This window comes from Bos indicus, chromosome 11 (genome assembly GCF_029378745.1).
Source record: "Bos indicus isolate NIAB-ARS_2022 breed Sahiwal x Tharparkar chromosome 11, NIAB-ARS_B.indTharparkar_mat_pri_1.0, whole genome shotgun sequence".
NCBI lineage: Eukaryota > Metazoa > Chordata > Mammalia > Artiodactyla > Bovidae > Bos > Bos indicus.
In genome coordinates, this window is record NC_091770.1 from 48,547,633 (window position 1) to 48,564,595 (window position 16,963).

Here is a 16,963-nt window from a genome sequence, read left to right on the forward strand (position 1 = left end):
ATTTTGGAGAGTAGCTTATATGGTCGCCCTGCTTGTGCTTGAAGGGCCATAACGAATGGCTCCTAGAGTCGTGGTCACGCAGTACGCCCTGGGATGGATTCGGTTCTCTGTCCTTCCAATGTCAAGATGACTTTCCTATGCTGTCAGATTTCTGTCTCTTTCCCATGCTGTCATTTGAAGCAAGGGCCTTTGATCCTCCTCATCCTACTGGACACCCCAGGAAGAAAAGCCCATTCCTGGTGTTGTCCCACATAGCTGAGTCCTGTCCTTCCTTCCAGATGCTGAGGATGTGGGCTGAGTTAGACGAACAAAGCCGGAGGAAGTACCAGAAGAAGGCGGCTCCTTGTCCCGACCCCAGTCTGTCTGTCTGGCGCCCAGACATCTACTTCGCATCCGTGTCAGAAACATTTGAAAAGAAGATGGACGACTACAGCTGCGAGTGGGCAGCTCAGGCAGAGCGGAGTTACGAGAAATCGGGGCTTTCTCTCGACAGGTAATAACATTGACCTTTTGCACCTGCAGAGGGAGACTCTGCTTCTCTCAGGCCCTTCCCTGTCCACTCCGGCAGCCTCCTGGGTCTGAGACTCCAGTAGGAGGAAGGGAAGTGAAACAGAGGGCACCTTGCAAGCCCTGAGGGCTGTGGGACAGATGAGATCTTAGGCAGGAGTGCGTCCCCCACCTGAGCCAAGATGGAGGAGACTGCTCTGTGGGGAAGGAGACTCAACATAGTGACCGTTCTTTTGAGTGTGGGATGGTAGGCATGGCTCAGTGAGAGGCAGGGAATCTGGTCAGCAGCTGCCAACCCTGGGACCTGGCACAGGTCATCCTTTGCCCTTTGACACCACATCTTAGCCTTTTGTAAGGGGCTGGGTCTGATGATTCCACTGACCCTTTGAGCTTCAAGTTTCAAAGCTTCGAGGAGGAAGGACCACATGGAGTCCCCAGCTTGGACTTGTTCACAGAAAAATAAAACAGGGAAAAGAAATTAATTAATATGAAAAATAAAACTTTTGTCAGCTGTAAATTTAATATGGTGTAATGTGATATTGTTGCTCAAAGCTAATATAAATAACTATCATGATTAAAAGTAGAATGTTAAGGAATTAATGAACAGTTCCTTGATCATTGCTGTCTTTGACTGCATTTGAAGTAGAGTTTGGGCTTCCCATTCCCAGGTGATGCAGTGGTAAAGAACCTGCCTGCCAATGCATTAGACACAGATTCGACCCCTGGATCAGGAAGATCCCCTGGAAAAGGAAATGGCAGCCGACTCCAGTATTCTTGCCTAGAAAATTCCTTGAACAGAAGAGCCTGGGAGGCTACAGTCCATGGGGTTGCAAAGAGTCAGATACGACTTAGTGACTAGTGACTTACCAAGACAAGTGGGAAGCCAGGCATGGACTAGCACTGAGGCAGAGTGAGTTGAAAGGTGATATGTACCCCCAAGGAATGTCTGCTGGGGCACTGGTCTCAGAGCAGTCATCAGGGGGTCCTTCCCTCTCAATTCTCTTAGCCTGGCCTGCAGAGCTGGAGGCCTGAGATCACCTGCTGTAGCTTGGCTGCATGTCCTGCACCTGATGAAACCCTGCCAGATATACAGGGAGTCTGAGGGTCCAGGGAGTGGGACTGCGACAGGGGGAGGAGCAAAGACAGATTCTTGGGTGGAGGACCTGGAGTGGAGGGACAGCTGTCACTTTTTACGCCTTAAACTGATTGCTCCAGCCAGGCCTCAGAGGTATGAAGATGGAGTACTAAATCACAGCAGGTTGTGGTTTAGCTGCCAGCTGGGTTTTCCCTGAAAAAGCAAGGCCCTGATTCCCTTTCACCTTCCTCCCTGCCGCTCAGGATGCTGCCATTTACTTTCAGAAGGACCACGTGGGTCCTCCCTCCAACTGTGCTGCATCAGGAGTGGCGCAGGCTTAGCCCCCGGGAGCATCACTTGGGTTCGGTGGGCCGAGATGGGGAGGCAAGTGTGCTTCCGTGACTCTCACAGAGGCTCTGTTAGCAAGCCCCAAGCTCTGGGGGCAACCCCAACGTATTCGAAGGTTTTTTCTGTCAGGAATACTGATATGCACTCAAACCTCACTGGTTTGAAGTAGTTGGGAGAGAATACACATCAGGTTAGCGAAAAGTCTGATTTTTATTAATAAAAAGAACTTGCGTAGAAATGTAGTTTTATTACTTTCCTCTGTACTCACACATAAGGTCCATTTAGTCTTGATTTACTGAGTCAATTCCTTGTCCTGTGTGCTGGGGTCACACAGTGTTTCTGTAGCTGTTCTAAAAATAGGAAAAAGGGTTATTAGTAAGTTACAAAGGTTACAAAATCATATAGCACGCATAGTTCCAAAGTGGCCCATAGCCACTCGCACTAATTAAGAAGATAAGTGCCCTATTCCCGCCTCCCCGACCAGATCCCCTTGCTTGTTCCGTGAACCTCTCCCTAGTTTCTACAGAGGGAGGTTTCAGCCCTCTCCAAGCTGTCATAGCCAGTGGGGAATAAAGAATTAGCCAAGGGAAATGTGAACAGTGAGTTCACAGGTTCCATGGCATTCTCTGGGTAGACGTGAGCAGTCTGAACGTGGACACCCAGCGCTTCAGCCACCCAGCTGGGCTTTGTGCTGCGTCATTTAGGACATTTCAGGGTCATTGGCAGGAACTGAAGGCTTAGAAGGACCATTTGCCTGGTAAAACAAGCCCAGAAGGAGGACGAGGCATCAGGTGCATGCACCCTGCTCACAGGGTCTGTCGTCAGCTCGTGACAGGCAGGTGGTGTCTGTGTCTCTGACCCCTGATGTCCCCCCACCCTGTTTCCAGTTTGAGGACTCTGCTGCAGCTCAAGTGGCAGCGCTCTCTATGCGACCCGGGTGAGGCCGTGGGCCTGCTGGCCGCCCAGAGCATCGGGGAGCCCTCCACACAGATGACGCTCAACACCTTCCACTTTGCCGGCAGAGGCGAGATGAATGTCACCCTGGGCATTCCGAGGTGGGCTTCAAGGGTACACAGGCAGGGTCTGTCCAAGCCTGCTCCTGGGAAGGAGGGGATTTCATTAGAGTGTGAAAGTGTGTGTGTGTGTGTATGAGTGAGAGTGTGTGTGTATGAATGTGTGTGTGAGTGTGTATGAATGTGAATGTATGTATGAATGTATGAGTGTGTGGGTGAGGGTGTGTGTGAGTATGAATATGAGAGTGTGGGTGTGTGTGTATATGAAGTTTTGAGAGTATGTGTTTGTGAAAGAGACAGGGTCATCAAAGCGGGGGTCAGGGTTGGAATTTCCGGAGCCCAACTGGTTTCTGCACTTGGATCCATGCCCAGGCTTCTCAGCATCTCCATTTAGCTCTCCACCAACTCCTGGATCCCAGTTTCCTGGAATGCTTGTGAAACTGCAGGCTCCCGGGGTCAGGCCATCTGGTTGCCTGGCTCTGGGGGTACCACTCACCTAGAACAGAATCCAGAGGGACCCTGGCTCTTCAGGTCAAAGTGTGCACCCTGCAGGATGATGGCTGCTGGGTGAGAGGAGAGAACGGAGATCACGCTCACCTGCCCGGCCTGGCTGCTTTCTAGCTGAGTGACTCAGGCTCCTCAGCTTTCTCAGCCTTGGGGTTTGTGGGGAGGAGGAGGGCAGGGGCCGCAGGGCAGTCTGGCCAGGCTGGCTCACTGAGCCGTGGCTGAGGCCTGGCTGTGGTCCTTGTGCCTAGTAGGAGCGCTGCAGACACTGGTTCCCTTCCTTGCATCTCTCGTTTGTTCGGTAAGCCCTTAGTAAGCACTGTAAGTGAGGCATAGGTGACAGGGAGCAAGAAGACACAGCCCTGTCCTTGAGGAGCCCATGCTTCAGTGGAGGAAGCTGACTGCAGAGTCCCTTGCTGTCACATACAGGGCCAGAGCAGGGACACCCTGATCAGCTTATTTCCTCCTCAAGATCCTAAGGTCCCTTGCAGATCCTGAAAGAACTCCAGCATGTTAATGAGAAAGACTTTGCAAAATAGAGACTCCAGGTGCTGCTTTGGCTCAGATGTGCCCTTGTTCCATGACAGGTTGCGGGAGATCCTCATGGTGGCCAGTTCCAACATCAAGACGCCGATGATGAGTGTACCTGTGTTCAATACCAAGAAAGCACTGAAGAAAGTGAAAAGCCTGAAGAAGCAACTCACCAGAGTGTGTCTCGGGGAGGTAATGATCTCCCTCAGACCCGGCTGCAGGCGTTTTCCTGTGTCTCCTCCATCCATCCTCCCATCCAGGAAGAAGGGCCTTTGTCAGCTCTTCTGACTCTGGGCTCAGACTTCACCAGTGAGAGAGGCAGGCTTCCTCTGCCAGGTGCTGAGCAGGGGTGGGTCAGGAAGCTTTAAAAGTAACCACTGGTTCTGCAGCACTCTTATGTGCCTTACAAATAAAGATACTTTCTTGATTAACTTACCAGCTCTACTGGAGCCCTCCCCCTGCAGCCTCAGGCCCTTCTCAGGAGGTGTGACCTACAGGGCGGGGGTCCCTCTCCCTACCCTGAGAGGGATCTACATTAGTAGCGCTCATTTTAAACTTTGGCTCATGGTCCCAGCCCCTGTGCCTGCAAACTCAGTGTTCCCACTTATAATGCTCAGTCCCAGGCATGGGGCACACCGGGTCCTGTCTGTCTGCTTCTAGGTGTTGGAGAAAATTGATGTCCAGGAGTCCTTCCGTATAGGGGAGAAACAGAACAAGTTCCGGGTATACCAGCTGCGGTTTCAGTTCCTGCCGCATGCGTACTACCAGCAGGAGAAGTGCACGAGGCCCGAGGACATCTTACACTTCATGGAAACCAGGTCAGGACTCAGGCCATTTGACTTTGGCACGTTCTTATTGTATGACTTTGTCATCAACCTCGAGGGCTCCTGGCCAGAGAACTCCCAGGGCCTGAGGGCTCTTTCCCAGATGATTCGCTCAAGGCAAGTGTTTAGGAAAACAGGAGGTCCTGCGGCCTCATCTGGCTTGTGGGTGTGACTCCATTGCCCTGCCTGCCTCCTACTCTCTGGCCCATGAGTTTCATCTACTCATATTTGGAGGATTTAAGGTGTAGGAGTACATGGACCATAAAGAGAACAGAACTTTATCAGAGGGATGGTGCTGTGATGTCAGACCAGCATGTGGTGTTCATTTCTGACATGACGTGGTTCTTAATACATTTATATTCTGTCAGGAAGGAGCCCTGTGCTAACAACATGCTGCTCTTAAACATAGTTCTATAATTGGGATTAACCTCCAGCTTTTTAAAATAATTTTATTTATTTATTTTGGCTGTGCTGGGTCTTGTCATGGCGCAGCCTTTTGTCTAGTTGCCCCAAATGGGGGTTACTCTCTAGATGTAGTGCAGAGGCTTCTTATTGTGGTGGCTTGGCTTGTTTTGGAGCATGGGCTGTAGGGCACTCGGGCTTCAGTAGCTGCAGTGCATGGGCTCAGTTGTTGTGGCTCCTGGACTCTAGAGCACAGGCTCTCAGTAGTTGTGGCACATGGGCTTAGTTGCTCCGAGACATATGGTATCTTCCTGGATCAGGGATCAAACCACGTCTCCTGTCTTGGCAGGCAGATTCTTTACCACTGACCCACCAGGGAGGTTCTACCTCCAACTTTTTATGGAAAAGATCTGGTTCCTTTCTGGTAGGGAGATTGAGCATCCATTTTTCTCTCAAGTTCAAGTCACTGTTAGACACTGGATAGCATGGGCCACAGTGCTGAGTGCCCAGGATTTGGAAGGGGTTTCATATCAGGGCTGGTGCAAGCCAACAAGAGCCAATAAAGCACTGCTGACTTGCCACCCGACCCTGGATGGTGGAGCGCAGACTCAAATGGCTGCGGGGTCGGCAGGTAAGAAGGCCGGTGAGGCATTTGGGAGCCCCTGGCCAGCTGGAGAGCATGTCATCTGCCTCGAGAGGGCAGGAATGTGGGCCAGGGTGGCCAGACCTTCTGATTCAAAAAAAGTAATAACAAAACTACCTCTCTTTTTTTTCCTGTCTTTGGTTGTTTTGTGTGTGTGTGTGTGTGTGTGTGTGTGCTTGCTCAGTCGTTTCAGTCATGTCTGACTCTTGGCGACGCTATGGACTGTAGCCCACCAGGATCCTCTGTCCATGGGGATTCTCCAGGCAAGAATACTGGAGTGGGTTGCCATGCCCTCCTCCAGGGGATCTTCCCAACCCAGGGATCGAACTCACGACTCATTATGTCTCCTGCATTGCAGGTGGATTCTTTACCACTAGTGCCACCTGGGAAGCCCTTGTTTGCTTTTACTTTTATAAATTAGTCTCTAATTTGTAAGCATTTACAGCTAATTCATATCTTTGTAAAAGCCCGTTGAGGCTCAACTAGACATGTTAACAGGACTTGGCCACGGACCCCTGGCCCCTGTCTTCAGTCTGGAACAGCCCTCAGGTCTTCCAATGCTACTCTGAATCAAAGAACCAAGGGCAGGGTGGAGGCAGGATGTCCATCCACACAGTGATTCCACAAATATTTGCTGAGTGCCGCCCACTCGCAGGGCAGTCCTGGGGTAGTGTGGCCAGGAGGGAGCGACTGTCTTGCCCAGGCCCTCTTCTTCCCTCTCACCTGAAGACCTGGGCTGGCTGCAGCCTGGCCCCACTAAGCAGGTGGCGTATAGGATGGCCAGGGTTGTTTAGATGACCTTGGATGTGAGCTCAGCCCTTTGGATGGGGGAGCCTGCCGGGCTCTGGGGAGCATGTGCGTCACCCCTCGCCAGGGTGGAGGAGGCTCATTCTGTCAGGAGTGCTCTCGGGGTGCTGGGTCATGTCGCAGGAGACCGGACGCCAGCTCAATAATTAACTGGGAGGAACACCTCTCCCAGCGTGCCACGTGTTTGTGCTGGCCAGGCAGCCCTTGTCTGAGAAACGGGAATTAGGATCATGTGGCCTCTTGAGAATTACCGAGAGCGGGCTGATCGGCCCTATTTCCATGCATCTCAGGTGTAGGCAGGAAAGTCGCATGAGGTGTGCACCATGCTGTGCCCAGAGTTCTTTCTCTTTATATTCACTTGGGGGATTGAAAATCCATCACTGTTTAAAAATTTCTTCTTGTTAGGGAGAACCCTGACTTCTCTTCTCAGTGGTGAAATTAGTCGGCTCCTTAGTCAGCTCCTACTTGGCATTTGGCTAGAGTACTTAAAGAGCTGTGATAAAGCTATGGGCCCTCGCCCTTGGTGAAGCTACTCTGTGGCTTGGGCAGGCAGGGTTCAAGCGAGAGAGCAGCATCGGGGGGTGAGTGGTTGGGCTGCCTTTGCCAGGCCTGCGCTGTGCAGGCCCCATGCAGACCATGTGGGGATGGGAATGTGCCTTCAGAAGGGTGACCACTCCCCCACACACACCCCCAGAAGCTTTTTCTTTTTTCTTTCTCCTTCTCCCCTTTCTCATCTCTCTCCACCTCTTTTCTGTCTCTCTTCCCTTTTCCCCTCCCTTTCTTCCCTTCTTTTGAATCATGAAACTTTACTTTCTTGACTGCACTGCGTGGCTTATAGGATCTTAGTTCCCCAACTGCGGGGATCGAACCTGCAGGCCCTGCAGTGGAAGCATGGAGTCTCAACTACTGGACTGCCAGGGATTCCCTCATGAGACTCTTTTTCCATAAATGGGAGAGAAAAAAGATAGAAACACATGAGGTGCTTCCCTAATGGAGACAAATAAGCCATGAAGCTCTCCTAAGTATTCCTCCTGGCACCCATCCCTTTGGGTGTGTGTGGAAATGATTCAGAAGGCAGGCTGGGGCTGTGAGGTGGGAAGAATACTGAGCTCAGAGGCAGGAGGTGCGTTCCGACGCCCGGTCCCCAGCTGTCACACCAGGTTGGCTTCTGTGAGACTGACCCTGCACATGGCAGGTGGTGGGGCTGTTGGCAGGCACCTTCGGAAACAGCCGAGAGTCATGTTCCCTTTGGTAATTAATTCATGTGGGAGGGAGGTTTCTCCGCTGCTGCCCCCGTCCGGCTCCACCTCAGTTGTCACATTCTGACAGATGGCACGACCTTCACAGAGTGATCACTGTGGGCCTGTGGTGACTGACTGCGCCCTGACTCTGGGCATGTGGCGGGAGTGGTCCCCACAGTTGCAGATGAGGTCAAGGCCCTCGTCTGTCTCTGTCTAGACTCTGGCAGAGCAGAGACCTGAACCTGTCCTTTCAGAAGCATCTCTTCCTCCCTCTCTTCCCAGTTGATTTTATATCTTTCTAAAGTCAAGCTGGGCATCTCCCTATCTGGCCCTCTTGTTCCTGTTCCTCCTGCCTGTTGACCAGGCTTTTTCCTGGATCAGTGGGTAAGGAGCCTTCCAAAGGCAGAAACCTCAGCCAAAACCATGTACAGCTTTAAAAACTTGGGTCGGGGGTGGGGGTTGGAAATTGGGAGGCAGAGTAGCAGTCTGTTGCTTTTACTGAACAAAATAGTAAACACGTGACCGGCTCACTCCTCCAGTTAAGGTGCTGAGTGCCTGTCGTTTCATCCTGGCTTTGCCCCCTGGGCTGGCACGTGGCCGGCACCTCACAGATGCTCAGAGAACACAGGCTGGCTGGCTGGGCAGATGAGGAACTGATAGTTTGTATAATTAAAAGCAGTCCATTTGGTGTGCTGTTATAGCCTGACTCAGAAGACCAGCAAGAGGATATATGAAGACAGGAGCAGGGGACAGGAGACAAGGTGGGCGACGAATAGATAACCCAGGAGGAGGGGCCGGGGAAGGCCTGCTGGGCTCTTTCTGCCTCGCGTTAGTCCTTTTAACTTCCTTTGGTTCTAACCTGTCAATGGGCTTCCCTGCTGGCTCAATGGTAAAGACTTTAGCTGCCAATCGAACCCATGGGTCGGGAAGATCCTCTGGTGAAGGAAATGGCAACCCACTCCAGTATTCTTGCCTGGCTATCGACAGAGGAGCCTGGTGCGCTACAGTCCATGGGGTCTCAAACGAGTTGGGCAGGACTGAGCAACTAAACAACCACCACCACAGTCTGTCGACGTGCTTTACTCCCACAAAGTACGTTATCACTGCCTTGGAGACTCTGATAAGCTCTTCCACATCTTAGCTCTCTCATCAAATTGTCAGGGCTCCCACACCAAGGAGACAGAAGTTGTCAGCCCCAAGCACTTTCTGGAGATGCGGTAGGTGGGCTGGGGGCAGCCCTGGCCCCAGCCTGGGTGCCCCTCCTACTGAAGGCTCTGCTGTACTGGTTAGCTGGCCCCACACGGCACCAACAACTGTCACTTATTGAGCAGCCAGCCTGCCAGGCCCCATGACAGATTTTGGTGGACGTGGGGGTGTTTCTGATCCCTAAAGCAAGATTGCATGACACCCACACTTTCCAGACAAGAGAAGTAAAGTTCAGGAGATCATCGGTGGTGATTGAGGCCATGCCCCCTGGGAATGGCCCAGGAGACCATTGGTGGTGATCCAGGCTGTGCCGCCTGTGAATGGTGGAGCACACTTTCAGCCCTGCCTTTCTGATGTACCGTATGTGCCCCCTCAGCCCAAAAATAGCAAGAGGGGAAAAAAGTGAGCCGACTGGAGAGGCAAGGTCTCTGTCTCCTGAATCAGTCCCCAGCATCACCTCAAGTGGGCGAAGTCCTTAGAGCACCTTATCCCCGCAGTGAAGGAAGAGTGGAGATGCTGGTACTGAACGGGGCTGCGGGGCTTTCTTCTAATTTTAGATTCTTTAAAATTCTGATGGAAGCCATCAGGAAGAAGAACAGCAAAGCATCAGCTTTCAGAAATGTGAACACGCGGAGAGCCACCCAGCGGGATCTAGACAATGCTGGCGAGTCCGAGAGGAATCGGGTGAGCAAGTCCCCTGGGGGCCCCTTGGGGACCATGACAGGGAGGTCCAAGGCTGGGGCCCCCTTAGGGTGGTGACTCACTGAGTGTGCTCTCCTGGGATGGCTCTGTGACTGTTTTCAGTGCTCCTTGCACTCCTTCCTAGGGTTGGCCCCTCTCTCTGCTTACCTTGGCTTGTGTGTGTGTGTGTGTGGCCACATAGCATGTGGGGTCTTAGTTCCCTGACCAGGGATTGAACCTGTGCACCCTGCGTTGGGAGCATGGAGTCAGTCTTAACCACTGGACCACCAGGGCAGTCCCTTACCTGAGGATTTATCTGCTGCTCTGAGAGCCGAGAAGCAGTGTTTCCTTCTTGGGTGTGGAGGGCCACGACAGGGACCTGCCACTGGCAGCCACCCAGGGCGGCCTGCCTCGCCCTGGGTGCGGGCCCCAGCTCATCCGTCTGTCTGCTCTCAGGGCCCCCTCTCCTCTGTAGGTAATTTTTTTTTATCCTGAGGATAGACTCAAAGTAATGATACCTACTAGACTTTTGGAAGTTTTTTTATCTGTTTTCACTGGCTCTGGCTTTGGCTTACCTAGGCCAGATAAACTGAGACTCACAGAGTACTGGGCAGGGACCAGAGAGGCATTCTGAAGCAGGGAAGTTGGGCTTCAGTGATGGAAAAGGAAGGAGCCAGAGGGAAGCCATTGGAGGCAAAATAATCCAGAAATGATGATACCTTATCTGGGTCAGGAAGATCCCTTGGAGAAGGGAATGGCAACCCACTCCAGTATTCTTGCCTGTAAAATTCCATGGACAGAAGAGTCTGGCAGGCTACAGTCCATGGGGTTGCAAAGAGTCGGACACAACTGAACGACTAAGACATACATATATACATCTGCCCAGAGATGCAGAGGCAGTGTGGAGCCAGCTCCCTGGGTCTTGTCTGGGCCAACAGTTGGCTGTTCTCTGCTTGGATGGGGGTGCAATGAAGACTGGTCCCATCCTTTTCCAGCTCCGTGATTTCAGCTATGACACCTCCTCTCTCTGGGTTTGTCTCCTCATCCCTAAAATGAGGATCTGGCCTAGACAGAATTCCAGGTCTCCTGCCCTGGAGTCTACCAATTGGAATGTCTTTGGAAGGCTGCCCAGTCTTAATTCACCCAGGAGGAGATCATAAAGAACTAGGTGCCAGGGTCAGGAAAAATGAATAAATATTTAGTTTCTAAAATGCCAAGGTAATTCTTTTCATCTCCACCCAAAGCATAAATACTTGGAACAATATTAGCACCATCTTCTTTTAATGACTTGGAAAGCCTTGGTACTTTTTTTTTTTTCTTCTTCTTAATACAAGGTTTTATGAGTGGTATGTGTAAAGATTTAGGCTGAAGAGAAGGAAGTATGGAATCCAGGGGTGGGTAGGTGGGTGGAAGGGATGTAGATGGAATTGGGAAGGTGGTAGGTACTGTGTGATGAATAGGTGGGTGAGAGGCAGGTGAGTGGCTGGGTGGCTAAGTAAGGAGACAGGCGGGTGGATGGGTGACCAGTACGGTGCATGGATAGATGGCTTCACCAGGCACGTGGTATTGGAGCTCATCTTTCTCTTCCTTTTCCTGGAACCCCAGGGAGAGCAGGAGGGCGACGAGGAAGAGGAGGGGCACATTGTGGACGCTGAAGCTGAGGAGGGAGATGCTGACGCCTCAGATGCCAAACGCAAGGAAAAACAAGAGGAGGAGGTGAGGGGCCTTTGGCCGAGGTGACACCTCTGTCACACCTGAGGGCTGCCCTCCCTGGGTGTGTAAGGACATGCCTCTGCATCATGCTGGAACCATGGGGAACCTTGAAGCAAAACCAGTCTGCCAAACACAACCATTCGATGGAGAAGGTGGTGTTCGTGGGGTGACGAATAGACAGGAGCCGGCCCAGGGCTGCCCTTAAGGACTGGCTGTCCCTGTACCTGAATCAAATTGGGGGACCCCAAGGCCTTCGGGAGGGAAAGTCAGGCCACCTTCTGTCTTTACAGAAAATGAGTCCTTCCCCTTCCCTCTTTCAGTCCTTTACCACCACGATTGCTGCTGGTATGGAGGGGCCAGTAGGGCTCCCAGGTGAGAGAGCTAGAGGTGGGGCACACAGCTCCGAGGAGGGGGCCCTGGGACTGAGGGGCTGGTGTCCCCAGGGGGCAAACAGGGCAGAGGCCAGGCTGATAGAGCCGGTGGGGCTGGGGTCAGCCAGCAGATGAGAGCTCTTCTGGGGGTGGGGGGTGGCACTTGTTCTGCAAGGTCAAGTTCAGGTTGCTGGTCGGGCCCAAGTGACGTGGCCTGCATTCCAACCCTGCCAGGTCGACTATGACAGCGAGGAGGAGGAGGAGAAGGAGGAAGAGGAGAAGGAGGAAGAGGACATTCAGGAGGAAGGGACCGGCCTCAAAGAAGGCGTTCAGCAGGAGCAGGAGGAAGGCGGCTGGGCCCCCGAGGAGAGCTCGCTCCCCGGTGCCCCCCTGACGCAGCCACAGAAGCGAGCCCGAAGCCGGGAGCCCCAGGGGGCCGAGGCGGTGGAGCGCCGGGCACAGGCGGTGCGTGAGTGCCATCCGTTCATAGAGGACTACCAGTATGACACACAGGGCAGCCTGTGGTGCCAGGTCAGTACCTGTGAGGGGGTCACCAACCCCAGATCACAGCCCCCTCTTGGGCCCGCTCACTCTGACTTTCCAGTAACAGCCTGTAGGGGTTTGAGGCATCAGGCCCTGAAGGTACTTTCATGTGGGAACTTCAGGCCTCAGTACAACCCGTGTGTTGATGCACATCACAGAGGCCGGCAGACACTGTGTTCCTCACACCACCTTTCTGCCTGGTACCACTTCCAGGATTGCAGTGTCCCTGGAAGGCTCACTGGTCTGGATGCCTAGACATCTACACATACACTGGCTTTAGTCCTTTCCTTTGATCCAGTTCAGTGATTCGTAAATGGTAGCACAGATATGAGTCATTGACCAGAAGTACACGTACAGAGGGATGTGTGTTACACTTTGTGGTCATTGAAAGGATATCAAGGGTGATGTTGAGTGGAGCTCATGTTGAGTGGAGGTGAGTTTCACCAATGACATCTGTGAAAATGGATGGCGCTCTGCTGTTTTCACCTCAGTCTGTGGGACCGGACATGGCTGCCGTGTGGTCATTAAGTCAGCCCACGTTCACATGCCAAGTCCACCGCCTGGCTTGCCCCAGTGGGGCTTGGAGGGGTCTCTCAGGGACCCTGAGTGGTGTGGGGCTGGGGCAGCCCTGTCTCCTGGCTCAGCTCCCCTTCCTCTTGCAGGTGACGCTGAAGCTCCCTCTCATGAAAGTCAACTTTGACATGAGCTCCCTGGTAGCGTCCTTGGCCCAAGGAGCCGTCATCTATGCAACCAAGGGTATCACAAGGTGCCTCCTGAATGAGACCATCAACAGTAAGAATGAGAAGGAGCTTGTCTTAAACACAGAAGGCATCAACCTCCCGGAGCTGTTCAAGTACGCCGAGGTGCGTGTCTCCTCAAGGTCGCGTGCTGATGGGTCCTCACACCAGCTCAGGCTCCAGCCGCTCTGTCCTGGCCCTTCCTGGGCTATTCACGCTTCTAACCCACGGTTCCCAAACCAAGTCTGCAGCCTAGGCCACCTCTTGGGGATCTCCAGTGCACATGAGCCTGGTTAAGATTCGCAGAACGAAACTTGCTTAACTTTACTGAACCCAGAGTTTCCCAAATTAATTTGCATGTAGTTTCTTTTCTTGGAAATTGAAACCTCCGAACATAGACTTGTAAGAAATAGTTATACTGAGTGCTGGCTGGGGAGCTGCTTGGTTTATCTGGTGAAGGGGGACCTGGGCCCCACCCAGCAAAGTCCTATGTATCCTGTTCCCCCTGCTTCCCAAGCACACCCATCCTTTCCTCTGAGCTCTCTGTTGCTGCTCCCCAGTTCACTTCATCTCCCAGAACCTTCTGAGATGCTCTCAATCCCAGGCACAAGTCTTCCCCACTGCATTCCAGAGTTGCTGGGACCAGCCCGCTCTTCCCTTGTCTGCACTAAGCTGGCAGGGTCCTCCAGCCTCACACACATCCTCCCACACTGCCCTGCACACGCCCCACCTCTGCCCAGAGCCTTTCACCAGCTGCTTCCCCAGAGGACAGAGCTGGAAGGGCTCAGGCCTCCCTAGCGTCAGCTACTGACAGGGCACACTCAAGTCATGCCCGTGGGATTTGTCTTAACAAGGCCAGGTGACCCGCCGGGGTCTGTGCTGTCTCCTGTGGGGGTGACATGCCCTAGCACACAGCCACTGTGAGCCCCTCCCCGGGATGGCTGAATTGGAGCTTCAGGTCCCTGGAGAGGCCTGGCAGACCCCATGCCCGGCGAAGGAAATCGAATCTCTGCCAGGGAACTTGCCTCACCTACCAGCAGAGCCAGGTCTCTCTGTTACATAAACAAACACCTTTGTTCCTGACTCTGAAAGTGGATAGCGAATCATCTCCCGGCCCTGGCTGATGGTGAGAGAGACCCTGGGCCCAGCCAGCATGCTGTCAGCCGCTCCGCCCACACCATTCCTTAGGCTAGTCCTGGGCCACCTCACGCCCACTTTGTCATCAGCTGCAGCCAAGGCGGCAGCGAGGCCCTGGGGTGGGACATGTCCGCGGGAGGGAGCAGAAGGCAAGGCCCTCCACAACATCCTCTCCCGCCTCCCCCAGGTCCTAGATCTGCGCCGTCTCTATTCCAATGACATCCATGCCATGGCCAGCACATACGGCATCGAGGCCGCACTGCGCGTGATTGAAAAGGAGATCAAGGACGTGTTTGCCGTATACGGTGAGAGGGGATGCGGGTGGCAGGCAGGAGGCCCCGGGTGCCGGTCTAGACCGTCAAGGAGCTGAAATATGGGTGCAGCGAGGGTGGAGCCCACGGGACCCTCAGGCCCCATGAAGAAGGGTCCCTGTGTGTCGGTCCTGTCAGTCCCATCCCCAGGGCCTCCCCACCCGCCACGTGTTTCTGATCTTGGCCTCAGAGGGAAAAGGGAGAGTCTCTTCCTCGCCTCGCCTTCAGGATTTCAGTTCCCAAAGGCACGCAGTGCTGTAGCGGCTCATGTCCTGCAGGGCTGCTCCCCATGCTGCTAGAGGCAGTTGTGATGCCCGGGGACACAGGGCTGCCCACTGAGGTCGGGTCAGAGAGCTGAGTGAGTAGGTAATGGAGCCGGGTCGGGGGGAGCCCTGGAGTTAGGTGACGCTGCTCCCCCCTCTCCCCATCGCCTCTTCACTACTGAACCCCCATCCTGCTCTTGCCACCCCTGTGACAGGCATCGCCGTTGACCCCCGCCACCTCTCGCTGGTGGCTGACTACATGTGCTTCGAGGGTGTTTATAAGCCACTGAACCGCTTTGGGATCCGGTCAAACTCCTCGCCACTGCAGCAGATGACGTTTGAGACCAGCTTCCAGTTTCTGAAGCAGGCCACCCTCATGGGTCAGTCGTGGGCACGTCCTTGGCCTTCCCCACCCCTGCCTGAATCTGTTCTGGGCAGACAAGGCTCATCCCTCAGGCACCCTTCCACAGCCTCGCACGTTGGGGAGAGCTTGGGCTGTCGGTACAGGAAGCGCTGGTGGGTGGGCACCGGACTGGAAGGCCACCTCTGCCTTTTGGAGGAGAGGGGAGGGTCTTCCTCTCTTCAAAATGCAGAAGCAATGTGGCCTCGTTCCCACCAGGCCCCAAGCTTCAGGACCACCCTCGTGGCTCTGGAGGTGCCCTAACCACCAAGCCTCTTGCTGAGTGCCCCCAACACCTGTCTCTTCCCCTCCCATCACCCCCAGCTATACCTTACAAGCACTCTTGTGTCTCCCAGGATCCCATGACGAACTGAGGTCCCCATCAGCCTGCCTCGTGGTCGGGAAGGTCGTCAAGGGTGGGACCGGCCTCTTCGAGCTCAAGCAGCCACTAAGATAGTGCCCCCTGCGCACCAGCCCGCCCGTCACAGGAGAGAACCGGGAGACCAGAGTCCTGGGCAGTTCACAGTGATGGCGCAGGGCCTGGCAGTGACTTTGGGGGTCCAAAGAGCAGCTGGCCTTTGAGCTGGACTGAGATCACCTGGGAAATGGATGAGTTGCTCATCCTCACCCCTTCCCATCTCAGGATGTGAATGAAGTCCTTACCAGATACCCCCCAGACCCCCTAACCCCGGCTCAAAGTGGCCGGACCTCCCCCTGTGCTGCAGGATGCCTCGGAGGTGGAACCGCCAGACACCCCCAGGGTAGGGAGGTGAGGTCTCAGTGCTGTGAGCAGCCAGTGACTGCAGGCAGGCTTCCTGGGGGCTCAAAACGGGCAGAACACTGCTGCCCCTTGGCCTGCTTCTGCTGGCTGCACCAGCCGCTGGGGACAGAGTTCCGTAAGAGTCATTCCTGAGGTGCTCTCTCTGGACCAAGCACAGGATGGTAGAGACCTCTCCCTACCCACTTTCTATGCTTGGGGCATGTGGCTTCGCACTCCAGATCAGCCCTGCGCCTGGGGCAGGCCTCTCCGGGGCCCCAGCAGCTCACCCCCACCTGAAACCCTGAATCCCCAGCCGGGCTGCACTGTTGGAGTGAGTTGCCTGGCTGTCTTTCCCTAGCTCTGCTCTCAATCCAGCACTGAGGCCTGTGTCTCTCTATAGGCTCTGCCCGATCCGGGCCTCCCTTGACCTCTGGTACCAGCAGCATGGGGCCCTGGCATGGACAGAAAAGTCAGAGGACTTGGACCCAGGCTTTGTAGAACCAGAGGCTGTTTCTATTTTTGTCTAATGTTATTCCAACTCAGGCTGAGTAATAAACATCACTGGAACCAGCCATCGGGAGGAGAAACATAGAAAAGACTTCAGGCTTTTGGTTTTGTTCTTGGCTCTTTGGTTTATGGTTTCTGTGTTGTGATTTGAGAGCCCACAACTGGAACTACTCAGCGCAGTCACAGCTCAGGTTCCTCTTCCTGTTTTTTTGGCAGAGGGTGTGGAAGGAGAGCTCAGCCTTGGCAGCCTCCCCGTCTGACCCCAGCCAGTCCCTGCCGTGTCCCCCATCCACAACCAGCTTCTATCCCTGAGGCCAGGGGAGCAGAAGCCGGTGGGAAGAAGCGATGGCTGGGCTGGGAGGGGAGGCCTTGTCTGAGAAAAGTGACCACACTACTCCCTCCAGACACATGATGACCAGACTCAGCCTGTGTGTCCTGC

At 54.0% G+C, this 16,963-nt stretch overlaps 1 protein-coding gene across 1 annotated transcript in view; it reads left to right on the forward strand.

Moving 5' to 3' along the window:
* POLR1A (RNA polymerase I subunit A) overlaps positions 1–16,615 on the forward strand; it is an 85,871-nt gene extending 69,256 nt beyond the window's left edge. Inside the window, exons 24-34 of the mRNA XM_019970312.2 lie at positions 279–493; positions 2,818–2,985; positions 4,035–4,170; positions 4,639–4,796; positions 9,659–9,785; positions 11,388–11,498; positions 12,101–12,397; positions 13,072–13,272; positions 14,471–14,588; positions 15,073–15,237; positions 15,614–16,615. Of these exons, the coding sequence (XP_019825871.2) occupies positions 279–493; positions 2,818–2,985; positions 4,035–4,170; positions 4,639–4,796; positions 9,659–9,785; positions 11,388–11,498; positions 12,101–12,397; positions 13,072–13,272; positions 14,471–14,588; positions 15,073–15,237; positions 15,614–15,714 (1,797 nt within the window). The 3' untranslated portion in view covers positions 15,715–16,615. The remainder of the gene's footprint in view (positions 1–278; positions 494–2,817; positions 2,986–4,034; positions 4,171–4,638; positions 4,797–9,658; positions 9,786–11,387; positions 11,499–12,100; positions 12,398–13,071; positions 13,273–14,470; positions 14,589–15,072; positions 15,238–15,613) is intronic.
* The last annotated feature ends 348 nt before the right edge of the window (positions 16,616–16,963 follow it).